At 37.7% G+C, this 19,010-nt stretch overlaps 1 protein-coding gene across 1 annotated transcript in view; it reads right to left on the bottom strand.

Moving 5' to 3' along the window:
* Positions 1 to 19,010, bottom strand: part of SLC25A16 (solute carrier family 25 member 16) — a 36,211-nt gene that overhangs the window by 12,627 nt on the left and 4,574 nt on the right. The window contains exons 2-6 of the mRNA XM_037496433.2: positions 14,833 to 14,925; positions 9,187 to 9,320; positions 8,183 to 8,246; positions 2,974 to 3,095; positions 2,672 to 2,738 (exon numbers count right to left, since the gene is read on the bottom strand). Of these exons, the coding sequence (XP_037352330.1) occupies positions 2,672 to 2,738; positions 2,974 to 3,095; positions 8,183 to 8,246; positions 9,187 to 9,320; positions 14,833 to 14,925 (480 nt within the window). The remainder of the gene's footprint in view (positions 1 to 2,671; positions 2,739 to 2,973; positions 3,096 to 8,182; positions 8,247 to 9,186; positions 9,321 to 14,832; positions 14,926 to 19,010) is intronic.

Raw genomic sequence — 19,010 nt, 5'->3', positions numbered from 1 at the left:
TTCTCCCTGGCGGGCCGGGGATGGAACTCGTGCTGCAGAGGATGCGGATTGCTTCACAGTGCAGTGCTTAACCCCTTGCGCCACCAGGAGGCCCAGACCTCTCCTGTCTTGCCAGCCCACTGCTCTCCTTAGCAGTATATCTCAGTAGACCTGCTTGTTATACTCCCCATTCTGTCTCTGGCGAATCCTCTCAAACAACCCCCACTCCAGCCCCCTACCCCTCTGGTCTACACCCCAGCTCTTGTACGCATAAATAAATCTTAAAAAAAAGTATGAGATGGGGAAATTTGAACAATGACAATATACTACATGAAAATTAAGACTTAATTTTTCCTATTACAAATTTTTTCATATCTGTTCTATCTATAGTCATGGCCTTTTTTAATTTTTATTTGTTTTATCAGTTACCAGTTTTGCAAAGAATCAATTTTGGCTTTCTTTTCTCATCTATCTTTATTTACCATTTCCTTGATTTTTATTCACGTCTTAATTATTTCCTTCCTACTCTGGGTTTATTTGGGAAAATTTCAAACATAAAATTCAAAAGTAGACAATAGTAGGGGGAAAATAAGAAAATTAAAACTAAGAAAAAAAGTACACAGTGGTAAAGTAAGCCACCATATACATATTACCTAACTTTAACAGTGATCAACTCATGACCAATTTTGTTCTTAATTTCTTTCTCCACCCTTACCCGAAATTGTTTTAAAGTAAATATACTTTATTATTTCATCACAGTATTTTAGCTTTCTGTGCTTTTTTGAAAGGCATAACCACATACCATTATGATGTAAAACTTCCAAACACAATTAGCTAATTGAATCCAACAGACCATAAAAAGATCATTGTATCATAACCAATTTGTGTTGACATTAGAACATCTGTTAATATCACTCATCATAGTACCAGATTAAAGGAGAAAACTGGAATGATAACCTTAGTAATTGTAGAAAAGGGTATTTGATGAATTCAAGACCAATTCAGATAAAAGTTCTTACTAAGGGCCTCCCCCTGGTGGCACAAGGTTGAGCGCTGGGCTGCGAGGCTGCCCGCAGCCTCTGCAGTGCCGGTTAGTTCCCCGGCCGCCAGCGAGGGTCCCACAAAAAAAAAAAGTTCTTACTAAAACTTCTTCAGGGCCGCCCTGGTGGCGCAAGGCGTTAAGCACCGCACTATAAAGCAATCCGATGCCTCTGCAGCATGAGTTCGATCCCTTGCCGGCCAGGGAGCAACCCACATGGCATAGCAGACCTCTCCTGACTTGCCAGCTGCTCCCCTCAGTAGTGTACTTCAGTCAATCTGCCTATTCTGTTCCCCACTGTCTCTTGTGAATCCTCTCACCACCACCCCTCAGCATCTCTGGCCTGTATCCCAGTTCTTGTATGCATAAATAAATCTTAAAAAAAAAAAAAAACTTCTTCAACTCGATAAATGGTATAAGTTAAAAACATTGGCAAATATGCTAAATAAGCAAGTATAAGAAAAATTTCCTTTGCTAAGTTACATAAGAAAGAGAACCAAAAATGGAGTCATCCTGAGTCTGGATAAAAACCAGAGTGCACAGGTACTTGAGGGTCAGGCAGCAGCATGTCCAGGCACTCCAACATGCTCCTGGGTGCCCAGACTAGTCCACTACCTAGAAAGACCACCACCCAGGAATGACAAAGACAGCCTAGGATTGAGATTGGACCAATGATTGCTCAGAACTGCACTACTGAATACCTCATTTGCATAAGGCTAACCAAAGTATGAGCTAGCAAGCTTTTTGTATATATATAAACACTTCCCATCCTTTGCAACTCCTGTGCTTCTTTGAGTCTATGTTCCCCAGGCCTATATCCCTAAATCCCTGAATAAACACTTTTCCTTTGCAGTTTCAGTTTCTCAGTCTGCAGTGTTTGGTATATACCTTAAAAACCAATAACGAGACAAAATGTCCCAAGTCATCACATCTAGTCACTACTACACTCTGAGACCTTTACTAGAAGAGTAAGGTACAGGAAGGAAGAAAGGCAAGGAAGGAGGGTTAGGGGGCAGGGAGGGTGAAGGGAAGGGAGGAATGGAACAGAAGTGAGAAAAATTCTATTATTTACACAGGATGTGATTATCCACACAGAAAACCCAAAGCATCTAAAGTAACATATTGGCTGGCTGTAATATCAAGTAGTATAACAGCTAGTTATAAGATCATAAAAATTAAATCAAGCTAATAAACTGAATGTAATTTTCTAAAATACGTGACAAAATTATAAGGTGTCTATGAATATATTTAACAAATATGCAAGAACTGTATAAGATTTCATTAAAAACCCCAACAAGGACTTTTGTGCAACATCAAAAACTAATTCTCAAATATACATGGTAGAACAAAGTACCTATAGTTCTAAGATCCTGGAAAAAAAAAAAAAAAGAAGCATAAAGTAAAGGGATTTGTCCAGCCAAAAATAAAGATTCATGTAAAAATGCATTCTATTATTGTTTCAAGAAGTAGTACCACAGACCAATGGGGGAAAGGAGGGAATGTTTAAAATGGTGCTGAGACATATGGTTATTTTTAAAGAAGAAAAGAAGGAAAAATTCTAGTTTGGTTGGGGGCTTAACTATAAAATGCTAAATTTTAAAATCATTTTAGAAGAAAATAAAAAAATAAGGTTTTGCCAAATTTGAAACATACCTGCATATGGAGCCATTCCTAATATAGTAGGCATCAAACCTCTGTAAAATCCAAGGAAACCGCCTTCCTTTTGAGTAAAGAAACATTTTAGAAGTGAAATCACATTTTATGCATTATTAAGAACATCAAAGAACAAAAACATACATTATAATGAAAAAATTATTTTGGGATACACTCTAAAAACACAGGTGTGTTTTCATGATTACTATTAGTAATAATTGTAAATAAAAGAATAAATTTTAGATGACATTCAAAACATTTTTCTAGGAAATACTATAGACTAAAATAATAATACGAAATACCTTTGCATAAATTGTCTTGAATGCATGAATAATTCCTGTATAAGTGTGTTCCCCTTTCACCTGGAATGCTAGACGTACTCTAACCATATCAAGAGGATAAGTACAGATAACTGCTGTCATACCTGAAAACAAAAGCAGAAACTTAAATGTGAAAGAAATAATATATATGTATGACACTATGATTTATAATAAAAATTATACATTTGGTCCTAAGACTCCCAAAACCTTGTCAATTCCTAAGTGATAGGAACACTAGCAGAAGCTTTTTTGTTTGTTTGTTTTTAAAGATTTATTTATTTATGCATACAAGAACTGGGGTATAGACCAGAGGTGTGGGGCAGGGGTGAGAGGACTCACCAGAGACAGAGTGGGGAGCAGAACAGGTGAATCTACTGAAATACACTGCTGAGGGGAGCAGCGGGTGAGCCAGAAGAGGTCTGCTGTGCCATGTGGATTGCTCCCTGGCTGGCTGGGGGATTGAACTCATGCTGCAGTGGCTGCGGATAGCTTCACAGGTTGCATCTTAAACCCTTGTGCCACCAGGGAGGCCCAGCTTTTGGTTTTTTTGTTGGTTTTTTTTTTAGATTTATTTTATTTCTGCATATAAAAACTGGGTACAGGCCAAAGGAGTGGAGGTGGAGGGGTGAAAGGATTCACCAGAGACAGAGTGGGGAACAGAACAGGCAGATTAACTGAAATACACAGTTGAGGGGAACAGTGGGCGAATCAGGAAAGGTCTGTTGCATCACGTAGGTTGCTCCCTGGCCTGTCGAGGATTGAACTCATGCTGCAGTGGCTTGCAGATGGCTTCATAGGTTGCGTCTTAACCCCTTGCGCCACCCTAGCAGAAGCTTTTGAATGAGGTATCTCTGGGTGGGGTCCTGGAGAGAAGTCAGTAACCATGAAGACCAAGCCATAATTAGAAGCTTGAGATTTTGTCGGGAGGGCAATGGAATTATAAGTTATCGTGCCTTCATGAGGAAGTATCCATAAAATCCCAAAAGTATGGGGCTAGGAGAACTTCCAGGTGTGTGAATACTACTATACCGGATGGTAACATAACCCAACTCAACAGACAGAAGCTCTTATACTGAGAACCCTGTCAGACCTCACCACCCTATGCAGCTCTTCATCTAGCTGTTCATCTGAATCCTTTATCAGATAAATATAAATGTCTCCTTGAATTCTGTGAGCTGTTCTACAAAATAATCAAATCCAAGGGGAAGATGGCTATGGGAACCTCTGATTTGTAGCCAAGTCCATCAGAAGTTGTGAGTAACCTGGGGACCTATTATTTGTAACTGGCATGTGGAGTGGGGGGCAATCTCCTGGGACTATGGAATCTGATTCTACCTCCAGGCAGTCAATATGAGAACTGAGTTAAATTTCTGGACATCCAGCTGGTGATACAGAATTGATTTGTCTGGGGGAAAAAATTCACACAATTGGTGATCAAAAGAGTTACAAGTGTCTATGTGCTTACTGAAAGAGACATACAAAAGAAAGACTGCTAGGTTTTTCTAACTCAATATATATGGAGATGTGTGTATGTGGTAGCAAGGACAGGTAGATCTCTCCTATCATTAGTGTGCGCTCAAATTATAGCAATACTGTGAAAACCCAATGAAATCAAAGATAGAAGTATACGATACATGACCTGCTAGATAATAGCCTTGTGAGAAAATGGTCAGTTTATAAAATCTTCTCAAGTTCTTTCCACTGTCAACTTACATTATTAGTACCAAAGGCTGTGGTATAAGTGTAAATAAGTCTAACTGGATTGTATTTTTTTAAATTCTATTACTGTCTAATACCAGATACCAGTTTGTTTTCAGAAGCAACAGAGCAGACACTTGTCCATGAGTCACATAACCCAAGCATTCAGAACCCTAACCCACACAGAACCAAGAGACCATCAACACGGAACCATGAAAGAAGGAACTGCCCAGACTACATTCAAAAGCAAAGAGTGAATCAACAGCCCTCCAGACTATATTCAGAAGTAAGGGATCTATCAACAAGAAAGAGCTAGGGAATGGGAAAGAATTTTTCCATGTACTGATGGATTAGTGATTAACCAATCAGATTTTGCAATCCTTAACTTCCACATTCCTAGCATTTTTCCCCTTTCTTCCTCACTCCCATGAAACCAATCTTAGCTGTTCAAACTCACAATAAACCTTCTTTTCTCAAAAGAAGATGCCATAGTACTGGCTTCTGTGCATGTCAGGCAGAAAGCCCATTGTTGAGTAACAAAACTAGCATTAAAAGAAGTAACTTAGGGGCCTCCCTGGTAGCACAGGGGGTTGAGCACAGTGCGGTGAAGCTGTCAGAAGCCTCTGCGACATGAGTTGGATCCCCAGCCAGCCAGGGAGAAACCCACATGGTGCAGACCTCTCCTGTCTTGCCTGCTGCTCCCCTCAGCAGTGTATTTCGGTCAGTCTACCTGTTCTGTTCCCCAATCTGTCTCTGGTAAATCCTCTCACCCCCAGCAACTCTGGCCGGTTCTTGTATGTATAAATAAGTAAATTTAAAAAAAAAAAAAAAAAAAGGAAGTAACTTAGGGTCTCGCTGGTGGCACAGGGGTAAAAGTCTCAATGCTATCAAGCTATCACCAGTGACTGTGGCCTGTTTGATCCCCAGCCAGGGAACTAATCCACGGAGCAGCAGACCTCTCCTGTCTCACCTGCTGCTCCCCTCAGCAGTGTATTTCAGTAGATTTGCCTGTTCTGCTCCCCATTCTGTCTCTGAGGAAGCTTCAAAATCCTGCTCCCCACACCTCTGGCCTAGACCCCAGTTCTTATATGCATAAATAAATAAAAATAAGCCTTTTAAAAAATGAACTTATATTGACTATGGTGGAGGACTTTGGAGCTCCAGTGATGGGCATGGTATGATGACACTGCCATCCATTAGCTCAAAAATAAAAACACTGTTTCATTTACTCTATAGAAATTACAATATGTATAAAATTAAACTTATTCTTTTTCACCTACAAATGAGTCTGATATTAATTTGTTTGTTACACCAGCCCAAGAAAACCTCAGAGGCATGGTGCTTCCAGAAAAATCTCAAGGAAAAATATCACAAGCAGTAGTAGCTGTTGGGTTGGGCTCTAAAGGATGGGGAGATTCAATTAGTTAGTGTACAAATGGAAGTGTATAAATTGTAGATAAAGTTCTCCCAAAATACGGAGGCGCCAAAATAGTGACAAAAATCATTGCTTATTTAGAAATAATTTTTCTGGGTTTTTAAAAACTATTCTTCTATTGCTAATTATTTACATTACATTTTGGTATGATAAACAAAATTGCAATGAATATCTCTGTTGCTAAATATCACTGTATATATATAATTCTTTTAAATAAATTCACAGAATTCAGCACACAATATAGGTGATGCTTACGATCAGGGAAAAGTATAAATTATTGAGTAAATAATGTTGGCACAAACTCTAGTCATTTGGAGAAAAAATTTCCTAATCAATCCCTACTTCATTTCTCAATAAGAATAAATATAAAAAAGATCAACATACAAAAAATAGTTTTATTGTTTTTTAAGGATTTATTTATTTATGTATATAAGAGCTGGGGTAGAGGGCAGAGGTGTGTGGTGGCGGGGGGCGGGGGTGTGTGTGTGTGAGAGGATTCACCAGAGACAGAGTAGGGAACAGAACAGAACAGGCAGATTGACTGAAGTACACTGCTGAGGGAGCAGCAGGCGAGTCAGGAGAGGTCTGCTTTGCCATGTGGGTTGCTCCCTGGTGGCTGGGGAATCGAACTCATGCTACAGAGGCTGTAGACAGCTTCATAGGTTGCGTCTTAACCTCTTGTGCTACCAGGGAGGCCCCTAAAAATAGTTTTAGTAGAAAAAATGATTAAGTGTTTTTATCTTAGAATGAGGAAGGCATTTCTAAACACAATACAAATTTTGAAGCTACAGAGGAAAATATTAACCTGTTTGGCTATATAAAATGTATTTTAGGGAGGAATTTTTTTTTTTTATTTCTAGGGGGTTTAACTTTTAAATAACCTTTTCTTTTTCTTTTATTTAACATTTTAAAAGTTTTATTAGGGAAATGAGAAAGAAAAAGAGAGCACCCACAGTCACAGGTGGACAGGAGAGCTGCTGCTCCTGTTTTGCAAGGGGAAAAGGTTTGAGAAAAGAAACACCTGCATAGTGATAGGCGGACATGAGAGCAGCATCCTGCCAGTACAGAAATTGTACAGACAGAGTGTTCTTAGTGTGGTCTGTGGGTTACCTCTGAGAAAAGTTTCACCACAGTTCCCCTTTCAGCTGCACATGGTGAGTTTCCTCATGAAGCAGACACTTTTAATTATTTCCAAAAGGGCAGGCTTATTATATGAAAAAGGAAAGGATAGATATGCCTACACAGGTGGGCAGGAGAGCTGCCTATCTAACTTCTTCTAAAATATTTTCATGAGTAAAGTTAAAAGACAAATCTAAAAACTAGGAAATAAAATATTAGCAATACTGAGGCCTCCCTGGTGGTGCAAGTGGTTAAGCACAGCACTGTGAAGCTATCCGCAGCCATGGCAGCACAAGTTCAATCCCCTGGCCAGCCAGCCAGGGAGCAACCCACATGACACAGCAGACCTTTCCTATCTTGCCCACTACTCCCCTCAGCAGTGTATTTCAGTAGATCTGCCTTTCTGCTCCCACTCTCTGGTGAATCCTCTCACCCCGGTACCTCTGGCCTATATTCCAGTTCTTATATGCATAGTATATAATAAATAAAAAAAAATACCCTTTTTTGAATCAGGTTATTAATGATTTTTTATAATTAAGTGTAAAGAGATAACAAATGTGTGCTACCTAATCAGTGTCACACATACAACCTAAACAAAAAATATTTTAATAGAATATTAACTTGTCAGGGGCCTCCCTGGTGGCACAAGGGGTTAAGCACTGCACGATGAGGCTGTCAGCAGCCACTGCAGCTCGAGTTCGATCCCCGGCCAGGGAGGAGACCCTCATGGTGCAGCAGACCTTTCCTGACTCGCCCGCTGCTCCCCTCAGCAGTGTACTTTGGTCAATCTGCCTGTTCTGTTCCCCACTCTGTCTCTGGTGAATGCTCTCACCCTCCACACTTCTGGCCTGTACACCAGTTCTTGTATGCATAAATAAATAATTTTTTTAAAAAAAAGAATATTAAGTCATCAGAAAAATATACACCCATTCCCCTTACCTGCCATAGATCCAGCCAATAATCTGTGTACATGACCAGAAACTCCCAGTTTTGTGGTAATTAACTAGAAATAAAAAACATCAAATGAGATATTTTAAAAATAAAGACATTTTAATAACATTTATTATTTTAAAATGCTATTTTTAATAATGAAGACATTTCAAGAATAACAGCACTAATAAAGGGAAAAGTAGTATTAAATGTAAGTGAAATGAGCACAATTGGATAAAGCTGGACAGTGACATTATATATCACATCATAAGGAAGTCAGGTATTTTCATTAGAGCGTCTGCTGTAATTGTGCACTTTTACAAAACCATCTAGCTTAAAACTGCCAAATATCCTATGATACACATTGATGACCATAAATACTTAGAATGTAAATGGGTAGCAGGAGTAAAATACTACTACATACAATTAAGTCCTGTTATACTGATGGCATTGATTCTATCTGATTGACTAGCTTAGAATGTTGCTTACATCTCTACTGCTTACTTGTCATTTTACGATACCCTGTGAACTTTTACTCAACATTTTCTGCATTAAGATATTTGGGAGCATAAACTCTCAGTCAGCCAGAAAAGAGAAACTTAATCAATGAGTAGGATTGGAAAAGCTGTTAACTTATAGCATCACTCAAAAACAGATGTTCACAATATGGTTTTACTATATGATTTAATAATAAAACCCAAAGCCACAGGTACCTCTCCTATAGTGAGAAGCAAAAACCACAATAAGAAGCTATTAATATTTTATGGACATATTATCTACTTGAAAGATGTTTTGGCTCTTCCTCATCAGTGTGAACATAAACAATTTACTCAAAAACGACTAACAATTCTGTTACAGATGGTTCTACAATCAATTTATAGTCTTAATCCCTCAAAAAGGCATTACTTTATCCAAACATCCAAAGTAACCTGAAGGGGAAAACCAAATCCTTGTCCACTAAGCCTAATATTCAAGGGCAACAAAAGAGGAAAACAAGAGAAAATTTCAAGTACCGTTTTATAATGTTCAAACGCCATAAACTGGATTGCACCATAGGGAAAGATTCGAATCATCATTGCACCATTCCCTTTGTACAATCCAAGGTATCCCTCCTTTTGGGGAACAGCACATAATGTAGAAAATACTCCTAGTTAAGAAAGATTTTTAGAAGAAAAATACTATTAAAACAGAGAAAACTACCTAAATCCAAATTTCCATGACAATCATAAAGATTACAAAGCCATCAGTCATCATATAATACTGCTTGAGAATTATAAGAATATTAATTTCTATGCACTTAAATCTACTTAAAAATGCATCACATGTCCAAATTATATAAACATACCTCATATAAAAATATAAAGCATTATAGAAAGAACAGCTGCAAATTATATTTATTAATTATTGCAAATTATATTAAATTATAGTAATCTAAAAAATACTAACAGCAGATATATATTCAAGGTCCAGAGGCTGCACTATAGATAAAGATATTTGACTCTGCCTAGGAGGATGAAGGCAGTTTTCCCAAAGTGACTCAGATACAAGTGTAGTTTATTAACATAAGGAGACTAAATAGAAGAAACAAAAAACTACCTGTTAAATCTATTTCAATTTCAATAATTTCATTATTAGGATATTTTAATTAGGAATAAAGAAAAACAAAGGGCCTCCCCGGTGGCACAGTGGTTGAGCGCTGGGTTGAGAAGCTGCCCGCAGCCTGCTGATCCCCAGCTGCTCCCTGGCCACCAGAGGAGGGTCCCGCATGGTGCGCAGAGCTCTCCTGCCGCCCGCTGCTCCCCTCAGCAGTGTACTTCTGTCCTTCTGCCTGCTCTGCTCCCAGCTCTGGCTCTGGTGAATTCTCACCTTCCTGCGCTTCTGACTGTACCCAGTGCTTGTATAAATAAATCTTTTAAAAAAAAAAAAAAAAGATAAACAAAGCCCTCACTTATGATCCCATATATTGATGTTTATTAGTTCCAGTAGTACCAATCATCATTCCTATTTGTAGTGCAAGACTTCTCATAAACTTATCACTACTCTCATTATGAAACTATTCAAATTCAGATTCCCTTCTAAACTTTTCAAACAAAAAAGTTTGAAAAGGCTCTTTTCTAATTAGAAAGAATTCGTGTGTGTAATGCAATGGATAATGTAAAATTCTCCCAAGTTAAATGAACAATAAAATTAAATACATATTCCTCCAAAATAATTCTATTAAATATATCCTCTTGCTTTAGGAGGGGGTAAAGATTATGTCCTGTTTAATTTGACTCAATGTGTAAGGGTAACCAAATTTAGAACAATGGCTACTTAGCAGGAAAGGCTCATAATGAGAGAGTAGTTCAGAAGAGGTTTCAATTGTACTGATAATATTTATTTCTGAAGCACTGTGTGCGTTTACATACATATTTTTTACTATTCTTTAAAATTCTTTGATAATTACAAATATTTAAGAGAAAGTGTTTCAGAGTATGATCGCTATAAAAAGGGCAGGTACCACGTTGCCTGCCCCATGTAATGAGGGGTAGAGTTGAAAAACAAGAGCAGTGGAAGAAGACTGGGAAAAGACAGGAGGAAGACTGGGAAAGACATGGAACAGACATGTGACCTCAGAATTGCACCAGGGACTTGGGGCACAAAGGGGGAGACAGGTGGAATAGAGACAACGTAGAGACATTTGGAAGATATGTAGGCCCTGAGGGAGGTTGACAATGACAGTCATTACCTTGATTTGTCATCTGATTTTGCAACTTTCATCCCAGACTTGCCTGGCTCCTTCCGCCCTTTCCTATGGTTCCCTGCCAAAAGGTGCTTTAGACTTGTGGCAAGCTCTTAGACCTCAGCAGCCCTACTCTGAGCCAACCTTGCTTGGCTGGGCATTTACCTACAAGGGGATGGTTAACTTTGGGTGTATTATTGGAAAATTATCATCTTCTCTTCTCTCTCTATGCACACTATCCTATTAAAGTTCTTTCACACTAAATTATGCTTTATCTGTATGAAGACTTCAATGGCAGAACCCATTTAAAGAGTAGGTTGGGGAAGAGGAATCTGGGATACCCCTCAGTCTGCACACTAACAAAAGCAGTAGTAAAGGTGAGATATAGTATTTTCAAAAGAGGAAATCCAGGAGATGAAGAATAGGGGCTGGAAAGGACAGGACAACAAAAAGGACAATAAACAGAAAAAAAAATAAGATGGTGATCAATGTTCACTAAAAATTCTCAATGATGTAAATTCCTCTATTAAAAATCAAAGAATTCTCAAATTCTGTTAAAAGGCTATATCTGATCATATGCATTTTAGAAAAAAAACTCTCTTAAAACAAAATAACAAAGACAAGAGAGAAAGAATGGATGTTAAGTATTTTCAAACAGCTTTAAAATATCCATTCAGATAATTATACTCTATTTTCTCCTTCAACATATAATCTGAATTATTTTTACTTTGGGAAATGAACTGAAATTTTCTTTATGTTATAACACTGGAACAATTTTTGTAAATGTTACCAGCATCTTTAAGAGGAATATGTATTCCTTGTAGTGTATAAAGTCCCCTGTGTACCTGTTACATCAAGCTTGTGTGTTACTTAAATCCTTCTCTATATCTTGACATTTTAAAATCAAGTTAGGATTGAAAGGAATTAACATTTGATAAAATATAAGCATATGTTTGTGTATGTATATATTAGCTCTGAAAGGAAACAGAAGAAACTTGCAAAAATGTTTGCTTGATTCCAAGAAGGGAATAAGAGAAAGAAAGATGATTGCTTTTGTACATTCTGAATTATGAACTTAGGAAAATTTTATGCATTCAAAAATAAAAAGTAAAAGCAAAAAATTAAGAGTATTTTTAAATCTTATTCTGTTTCATCTACCTCTTTTTACATCACATATAATGTAAAAAGCTAAATGGCGGTCAAAGGAGAAATTCTAATTAACTCCTTCCTTTTCATTTGCCCTCCATAATATAAAAACATTTCTTGAGATATAATTGACATTTAACATTATACTACTTTCAAGTGATAATGATTTAATATTTGTAGGCTATAATAATTTTGATCCATAATAAGAAATAACTTTGATACCCTGGAAGTAACAGCACACATTTTTAAAAAGAGGCTAAAGAAATTCAATAGCTTGTCTTCATCATCTTTAATTTGACTATGAAAAAAATCATGTTTAAAAACTATCTTATGGGCCTCCCTGGTGGCACAAGGAGTTAAGACGCAACCTATGAAGCTATCCATAGCCACTGCAGCAGGAGTTCGATCCCAGGCCAGGGAGCTACCCACATGGCACAGCAGACCTCTCCTGATTTGCCCACTGCTCCCCTCAGCAGTATATTTCAGTCAATCTGCTGGTTCTGTTCCCCATTCTGTCTTTGGTGAATCCTCTCACCGGCCACACCTCTGGCCTGTACCCCAATTCTTGTATGCATAAATAAATAAATCTTTAAAAATAAATAAATAAAAACTATCTTATGCATATTAAAAAATGCCTATAATAAGATGCTCAAAAACATTTTAAAACTATAATAAAAAATCACTAATACTTTTTTCTTTTTTGGCTTGTATATTATAAATACACACAGCTCCATATATTACAGTAGGAATTCCATTTCAAACTTTGCATGCCTTGTATGGTAGACTGTAACCCATGGCATGTAGTCCTATAGAGCGTGAAATCTAATGTGAATATGTAATTTCACGATTACAAATCAGGAAACAAAACAACATACATCAGTATGGGGGAGGAAGTTAAAGGAATGAAACAATCTTGCTCAGACATTCATCTGTTGGGTCATTGTAAAAAACCCTAAGATATTGGGTAATATAATTCATCTCCTTTCCACCCTCAATCTAGACAACGAAAGAAAATCATTCCCTTTCCAATTTTATATAATCTCTCAATAAGTTCAAAGACCTGATTCTATCTATACATGAGCAGTACACTGTGAAGATAGAGAATTCATTGTTGGCAGAAACAGTAGCCTTTTTTTCCTTTCAATTTTAAGAATAGACTTTTTATAATGTTAAAAATATTAACAAGAAAATGATGAACAAGAGTATGTAACATAAATATCCATACTAAATAACAAATATCCATTCCTTTGAGAAAAATCACATTTAAATAAACTCAACTGGAAAAATAATTGATTCTGATTCACTCTGTTGAACATCTTTCTTATACACTGAGGCTGCTTAGCTGGTACACAGCACACATCATTCCTATTTACTGAAGCATAAAGCTATAAAATAACGGGGTGGTATGAATTAGTTGCCTTGACCTAATTTCTTTCTTGGTCACTGTCCACATTGTTTCATTTTTTTCCCCTTTAAATCCTTTACCCTCTAATTGAAATTATATATATATATACACACACACATATACACACACGACATGTGATACAAATTAGCTTAGAGGAAAAAAATTTCCTATAATCCCACAACTAAAAATAAATCATATAATGTTAATGTTTGTCCTTCCAGCCTTTTGCCTAACCATGTTTATTAAAAAAGCAACATGATTTAACCGTTTTCTAATATTTCTTTCATTAACTAATACATTATAAAATTGTTCCTACTTAATATTCTTTTATTATAACTTTTTAAATTAAAAAGTAGTCTGTAATATTCTTTTATTATAACTTTTTTAAATTAAAAAGTTGTCTGTAATATAAATAAGTAATAATTAACTTGGCCAATTTCCTATTATTGACCATTTTGGTTGCTTAATTATTTTTTGTTTTCTTTTTAAAAATTTTATAATTTCTAAAAAAATTTTACTGAAATAACACATATAGCTTTAAAACATATAGCTTTCAAATGTTAATTTATCTTTTACCAACATAATTGATGCTTTGCTCCTTGTAGATACATCTTGGAACATATGTCCAATTACTTCCTTAAAATACCTTCCTACAACTAAAATTGCAAGGCCAAAGAGTATGTGTCTTTTACAGACTTTTCGGGCATATTACCAAAATGCCCTCCAAAAAAACTGTCAAAAACCTTTATTCCCATCAATCAGGTATTTTATTAGAGTGTCTGCAATAACTAAATGGCTGATTTTTATGTACCTAAGACACAACTAAAGGCTTGATATATTTTTAGCAATGCAAGCTTATCCACATATCATAACTGCATAGTATTCTGTGTATCCTAACATTTCCAGAAGGATTATTAAGTGTTTAAAAGAATAAACCTTAATGCCATCACAAAATGGATTTAAAAAAAAATCATTCAAGGCCTCGCCTGGTGGTGCAGCGGTTGAGCGCTGGGCTGCGAGGCTGCCGGCAGCCTCTGCAGCGCCGGTTCGTTCCCTGGCCGGTGGCGAGGGTCCCACAGAAAAAAAAAAAAATTCATTCAATTCATTCAGAGCTGTTATGTCTGTAAAGAATATTACTTGTTAATCCCAATAAACAATTAGTTCTTACTTCATTGTTTCCAAGATTTTGTTTTAGATACCCTAAAACAGTACCCTAAAATGATAATATATAACCATTATTGCAAATGAAAAGATTAAAATAATTAAGAGATATATCCCTTATAAAATCTGCCCACAAATTTGAATTCCCTTGTGTCCTCTTTCCATTATAATTCATAACTGGATAATCCTGTCATTCATTTTTATCTTTAGCATTCATTAACTCACCTAAATGTTTGTAATGGTGATTATGAGCTTGTAATAAAACCTTTACTCGATCCAAAGGAGCAACTGTTGTTTTGGCACAGCATCCAGCAATACCTAAAAATTTATTAAAAGGTCAGGAATAAATTACATGCCATTTTTTTCCAGATGGAAATCATTATTTGTTCAGTCAGCATACCCTCTGATTTCTAATTTGGTCTCCATGCCCAGCAGCGGCATATGCAGATGATTGGCCCCCATGCCCTCTAACTTAAAAACTGAGCATGTCAGACTTAAAATTAAGCTTAAAGAGTGTAACTGCCCCCTAATACCTTTTGAATCTGGGAATCTTGCTAAATGTGGCATGGAAACACATTTGAAAGTATTTACCCAACTCTAAGGCTCTGTTTGAAGTAACTTCTACTACATGACTTTCATTAAAACAATCAACTTGTTTTAATGAAACGCAATTTCAACCGCAGTGGTTAAGCACTGGCTTGTGAAGCTGCCCACCGCCTCTGCAGTGCAGGTTCAATCCCCAGCCACAGGGCGAGGGTCCCAGATGGCACGCAGACCTCTCCTGTCGCCCGCTGCTCCCCTCAGCAGTGTACTTCGTCAGTCTGACTGCTCTGCTCTCCCCTCTGGCTCTGGTGAATTCGCTCACCCTCTGGAGCTTCTGACTATACCCAGTGCTTGTATAAATAAATAAATAAATAAATAAATATATAAAAATATAAATTAATTAATTAATTAAAACCAATCAACTTTTACCCTCAAAAATCCAGTAACTCATTTATACACTCAGTAATTACATTCATCCCTACCATATGCCACTGTGCAGACATGTGGATGACAGTAAATTGCCTGGTACAGACATGTGGATGACAGTAAATTGCCTGGTATGCTTTTTAAGGCACTAATATTTAAATATATAAAGACTTCTTGCTATACACTCTTTGTGTCTCTCCAAAATTCATATGTTAAAAACTAACTTTCGATGTTTAGGTCATGAGGGCCAAGCCCTTATGAATGGGTTTAGCACCCTTATAAAAGAGATGCCAGGGCCTCCCTGGTGGCCTAGGGGTTAAGAATCAGCCCTACCCGCAGCGGTTGAGCGCTGGGTTGCGAAGCTGCCTGCAGCCTCTGCAGCGCCAGTTCCATCCCCGGCTGCTCCCCGGCCACTGAAGGAGGGTCCCACATGGCGCGCAGACCTCTCCTGCCGCCCGCTGCTCCCCTCAGCAGTGTACCTCGGTCCTTCTGCCTGCTCTGCTCCTCACTCTGGCTCTGGTGAATTCTCTCACCCTCCCGCGCTTCTGACTGTACCCAGTGCATGTATAAACAAAAACAAAAACAAAACAAATAAATAAATGAAAAACATGCCTCTATAAAAAAAAAAAATAAATAAATTAAAAAAAAAAAAAAAAAAAAAAGAATCAGCCCTACCATCATGAAGGACCACCATGACAGCCTGAGTTCAATCCCTGGCCAGTGAGCTAACTCACATGCCTCAGCAGACCTCTCCTGTTTTGCACACTGCTCCCCTTAGCAGTGTATTTCAGTAGATCTGTCTGTTCTGCTCCCCACTCTGTGTTTAGTGAATCCTCTCACCAACCCCCACCCATCCATCTGGCTTGCACCCCAGCTCCACACAAAAATAAAGTCTTAAAAAAAATAAATAAAAGAGGTGCCAAAGAGATCCCTGATTCCTTCCATTATTCCTTCCACTATTCCTTCCTTCCACTGAAAACACAGCAAAAAAAGTGCCTTCAGCGAGGAAGCAGGCCCTCATCAGACACCAAATCTGTTGATTTCATGATCACAGACTTTCCAGCTCCCAGAATTATTATAAATAAATATTTATTATTTATTAGTTCTCTAGATGATGACATTTTTTGCTGTAGCAGGCAAAACAGACTAAAACACTATTGTAAAGTATTTTACAATAGTAAATATTTTTACTATAATGAATTATTATTATAACTCATTGAGTTATAATTATTATTATTATTAATAGCTCAATGAGTTATAACTATAAAAGGGTGAATAAAAATTTTTTGCGTTTTCTTTTTTAATCATTACATTAAACTCTTTACCTTTGCATATTCGTTACAGAAGGTAGAGGGAACAAGCATTTTGTGGGTCTCCTTCACTATTGCAGAACAAAGACTAACACAGGGCCTGACACCCAAAAGGCACTCAATAAATATGGATAAATGAATGTAGTCTTACTTTACAGTTTTTTAAATGTAAGACAAAAATCGTTCGACACATTTACTTAATGACTCAGGATGAAACTAATGTTAAAAATCCAAAAATTAAATGCATATTTATACCCAAATATTAAATCCACTTATGGAAGCTTTTCCATATTTGTATCTAAATATTAAATCCACTTACAGAAGCTTTTCCATATCCATGAAATCCACATATTAACGTCTATATTTCTGTATCAAGTTTCTATTTTTTTTAAAGATTTATTTATGCATACAAGAGCCGGGGTACAGGCCAGAAATGTAGGGGGGAGGGGTGAGAGGACTCACCAGAGAAAGAGTGGGGAGCAGAGCAGGCAGACTGAAACACACTGCTGAGGGGAACAGCGGGCAAGACAGAAGAGGTCTGCTGCGCCATGTGGGTCAGCTCCCTGGCTGGGGGATACAGATTGAGCTGCAGTGGCTGCCAATAGCTTTATATTGAAGAGACTTAACCCCTTGTGCCACTAGGGAGGCCCTATCAAGCTTCTCTTATCCAGCATAAGTAACAGTCATGGCTACCCCAAAATGAGGATAAACTAAAAATAATTTGCATTTGGGTGTATCTGACTTCAGAATACTCTGTTATATTATCTTCTTGGTTATTAGAATTAATGAATTGTTTACAATGTGCTCAATAAGCAGTTTTTTAAATAATATTTTAACTTGTATGTCATATTACTTTGTAGCTCAATTAATCATCACAATGTCCACTGAGTTGAACAAGTAGACATATCTTCCTTTTGAGCAACTGAAGTTAAGATACATGCCAAGATCACTGTTAATCAAATTTCTAGCAGGTAATAGGCTAAGAGACTTAATTACAGTCACTGTGCCAAGGTTTTTACAAGTACTATCTCATGTAAATCATTACAACCTTCTGAAATAGGTACTCTTAGTTTCCATTTTAAAGATAGGGAAATGAGGGCCTTCCCTGTGGCACAGGGATTAAAGTCTCAGGGCTATCAAGCTATCACCAACCACTGCAGCAAGTTCCCCACCAGAGAGCTAACCCATGTGGTGAAATTCTGTCCCACCTTTCCTGTCCCACCCGCTGCTCCCTTCAGCAGTGTATTTCAGATAAGGCTGTTCTGCTCCCCACTCTGTCTCTGGTGAATCCTCTCACCCCTGCACCTCTGGCCTACACCCCAGTACTTGTATGCATAAATAAAATAAAGATAGGAAACCAAAACACAGAAAGTTTAAGTAACTCCTAAATAATCTTCAAAGTTATACACACTTTCCAAAAATCTAAAGAAGTACTCTACCAAAGGAGAGACACAAATCGTCAATATGGGACCTCCTTGGTGGCACAAGGGGTTAAGCACCGCACTATGAAGCAATCCACAGCCTCTGCAGCACGAGTTCGATCCCCCGGGGTGGCCAGGGAGCTACTCACATGGCATAGCAGACCTCTCCTGCCTCTCCCACTGCTCCCCTCAGCAGTATATTTCGATCAGTCTGTCTGTTCTGTTCCCCACTCTATCTCTGGTGAATCCTCTCACGGCCCTCCCCACCTCCCACATATCCGGCATGTACCCCAGCTCTTGTATGCATAAATAAATAAATCTTTAAAAAAAAAAGTCAATATGAATATGAAAAGGTGCTCAGCGTTATTAGTCATCAGGGAAACACAAATTAAAACCACAATTAGATACCATTAAAACACCTATTGAAATGGAACACAACTAGCGCATGTGGGTGTGCACACGCGCGCACACACACACACACACACCCCTATCACACACAGGCCCACACCCAAACCCTGACAATACCACGTGCTAACAAGGTAGTGGGAATACATAATGGAACAGACACTTTAAGAAACAGTTTGACAGGGGCCTCCCTGGTGGTGCAGGGGTTAAAATTTCAGTGCTGTCAAACTATCCCCAGCCACTGTAGCCTGAGTTCTGATCCCCGGCTAGAAAGCTAACCCACAAGGCACAGCAGACC

This window comes from Talpa occidentalis, unplaced genomic scaffold (genome assembly GCF_014898055.3).
Source record: "Talpa occidentalis isolate TD23 unplaced genomic scaffold, MPIMG_talOcc4v2.1 talOcc4.8, whole genome shotgun sequence".
In the NCBI taxonomy this organism is placed as follows: domain Eukaryota; kingdom Metazoa; phylum Chordata; class Mammalia; order Eulipotyphla; family Talpidae; genus Talpa; species Talpa occidentalis.
Note: the sequence above shows the minus strand (reverse complement) of the source record. Positions and strands in the feature narration are given on the sequence as shown.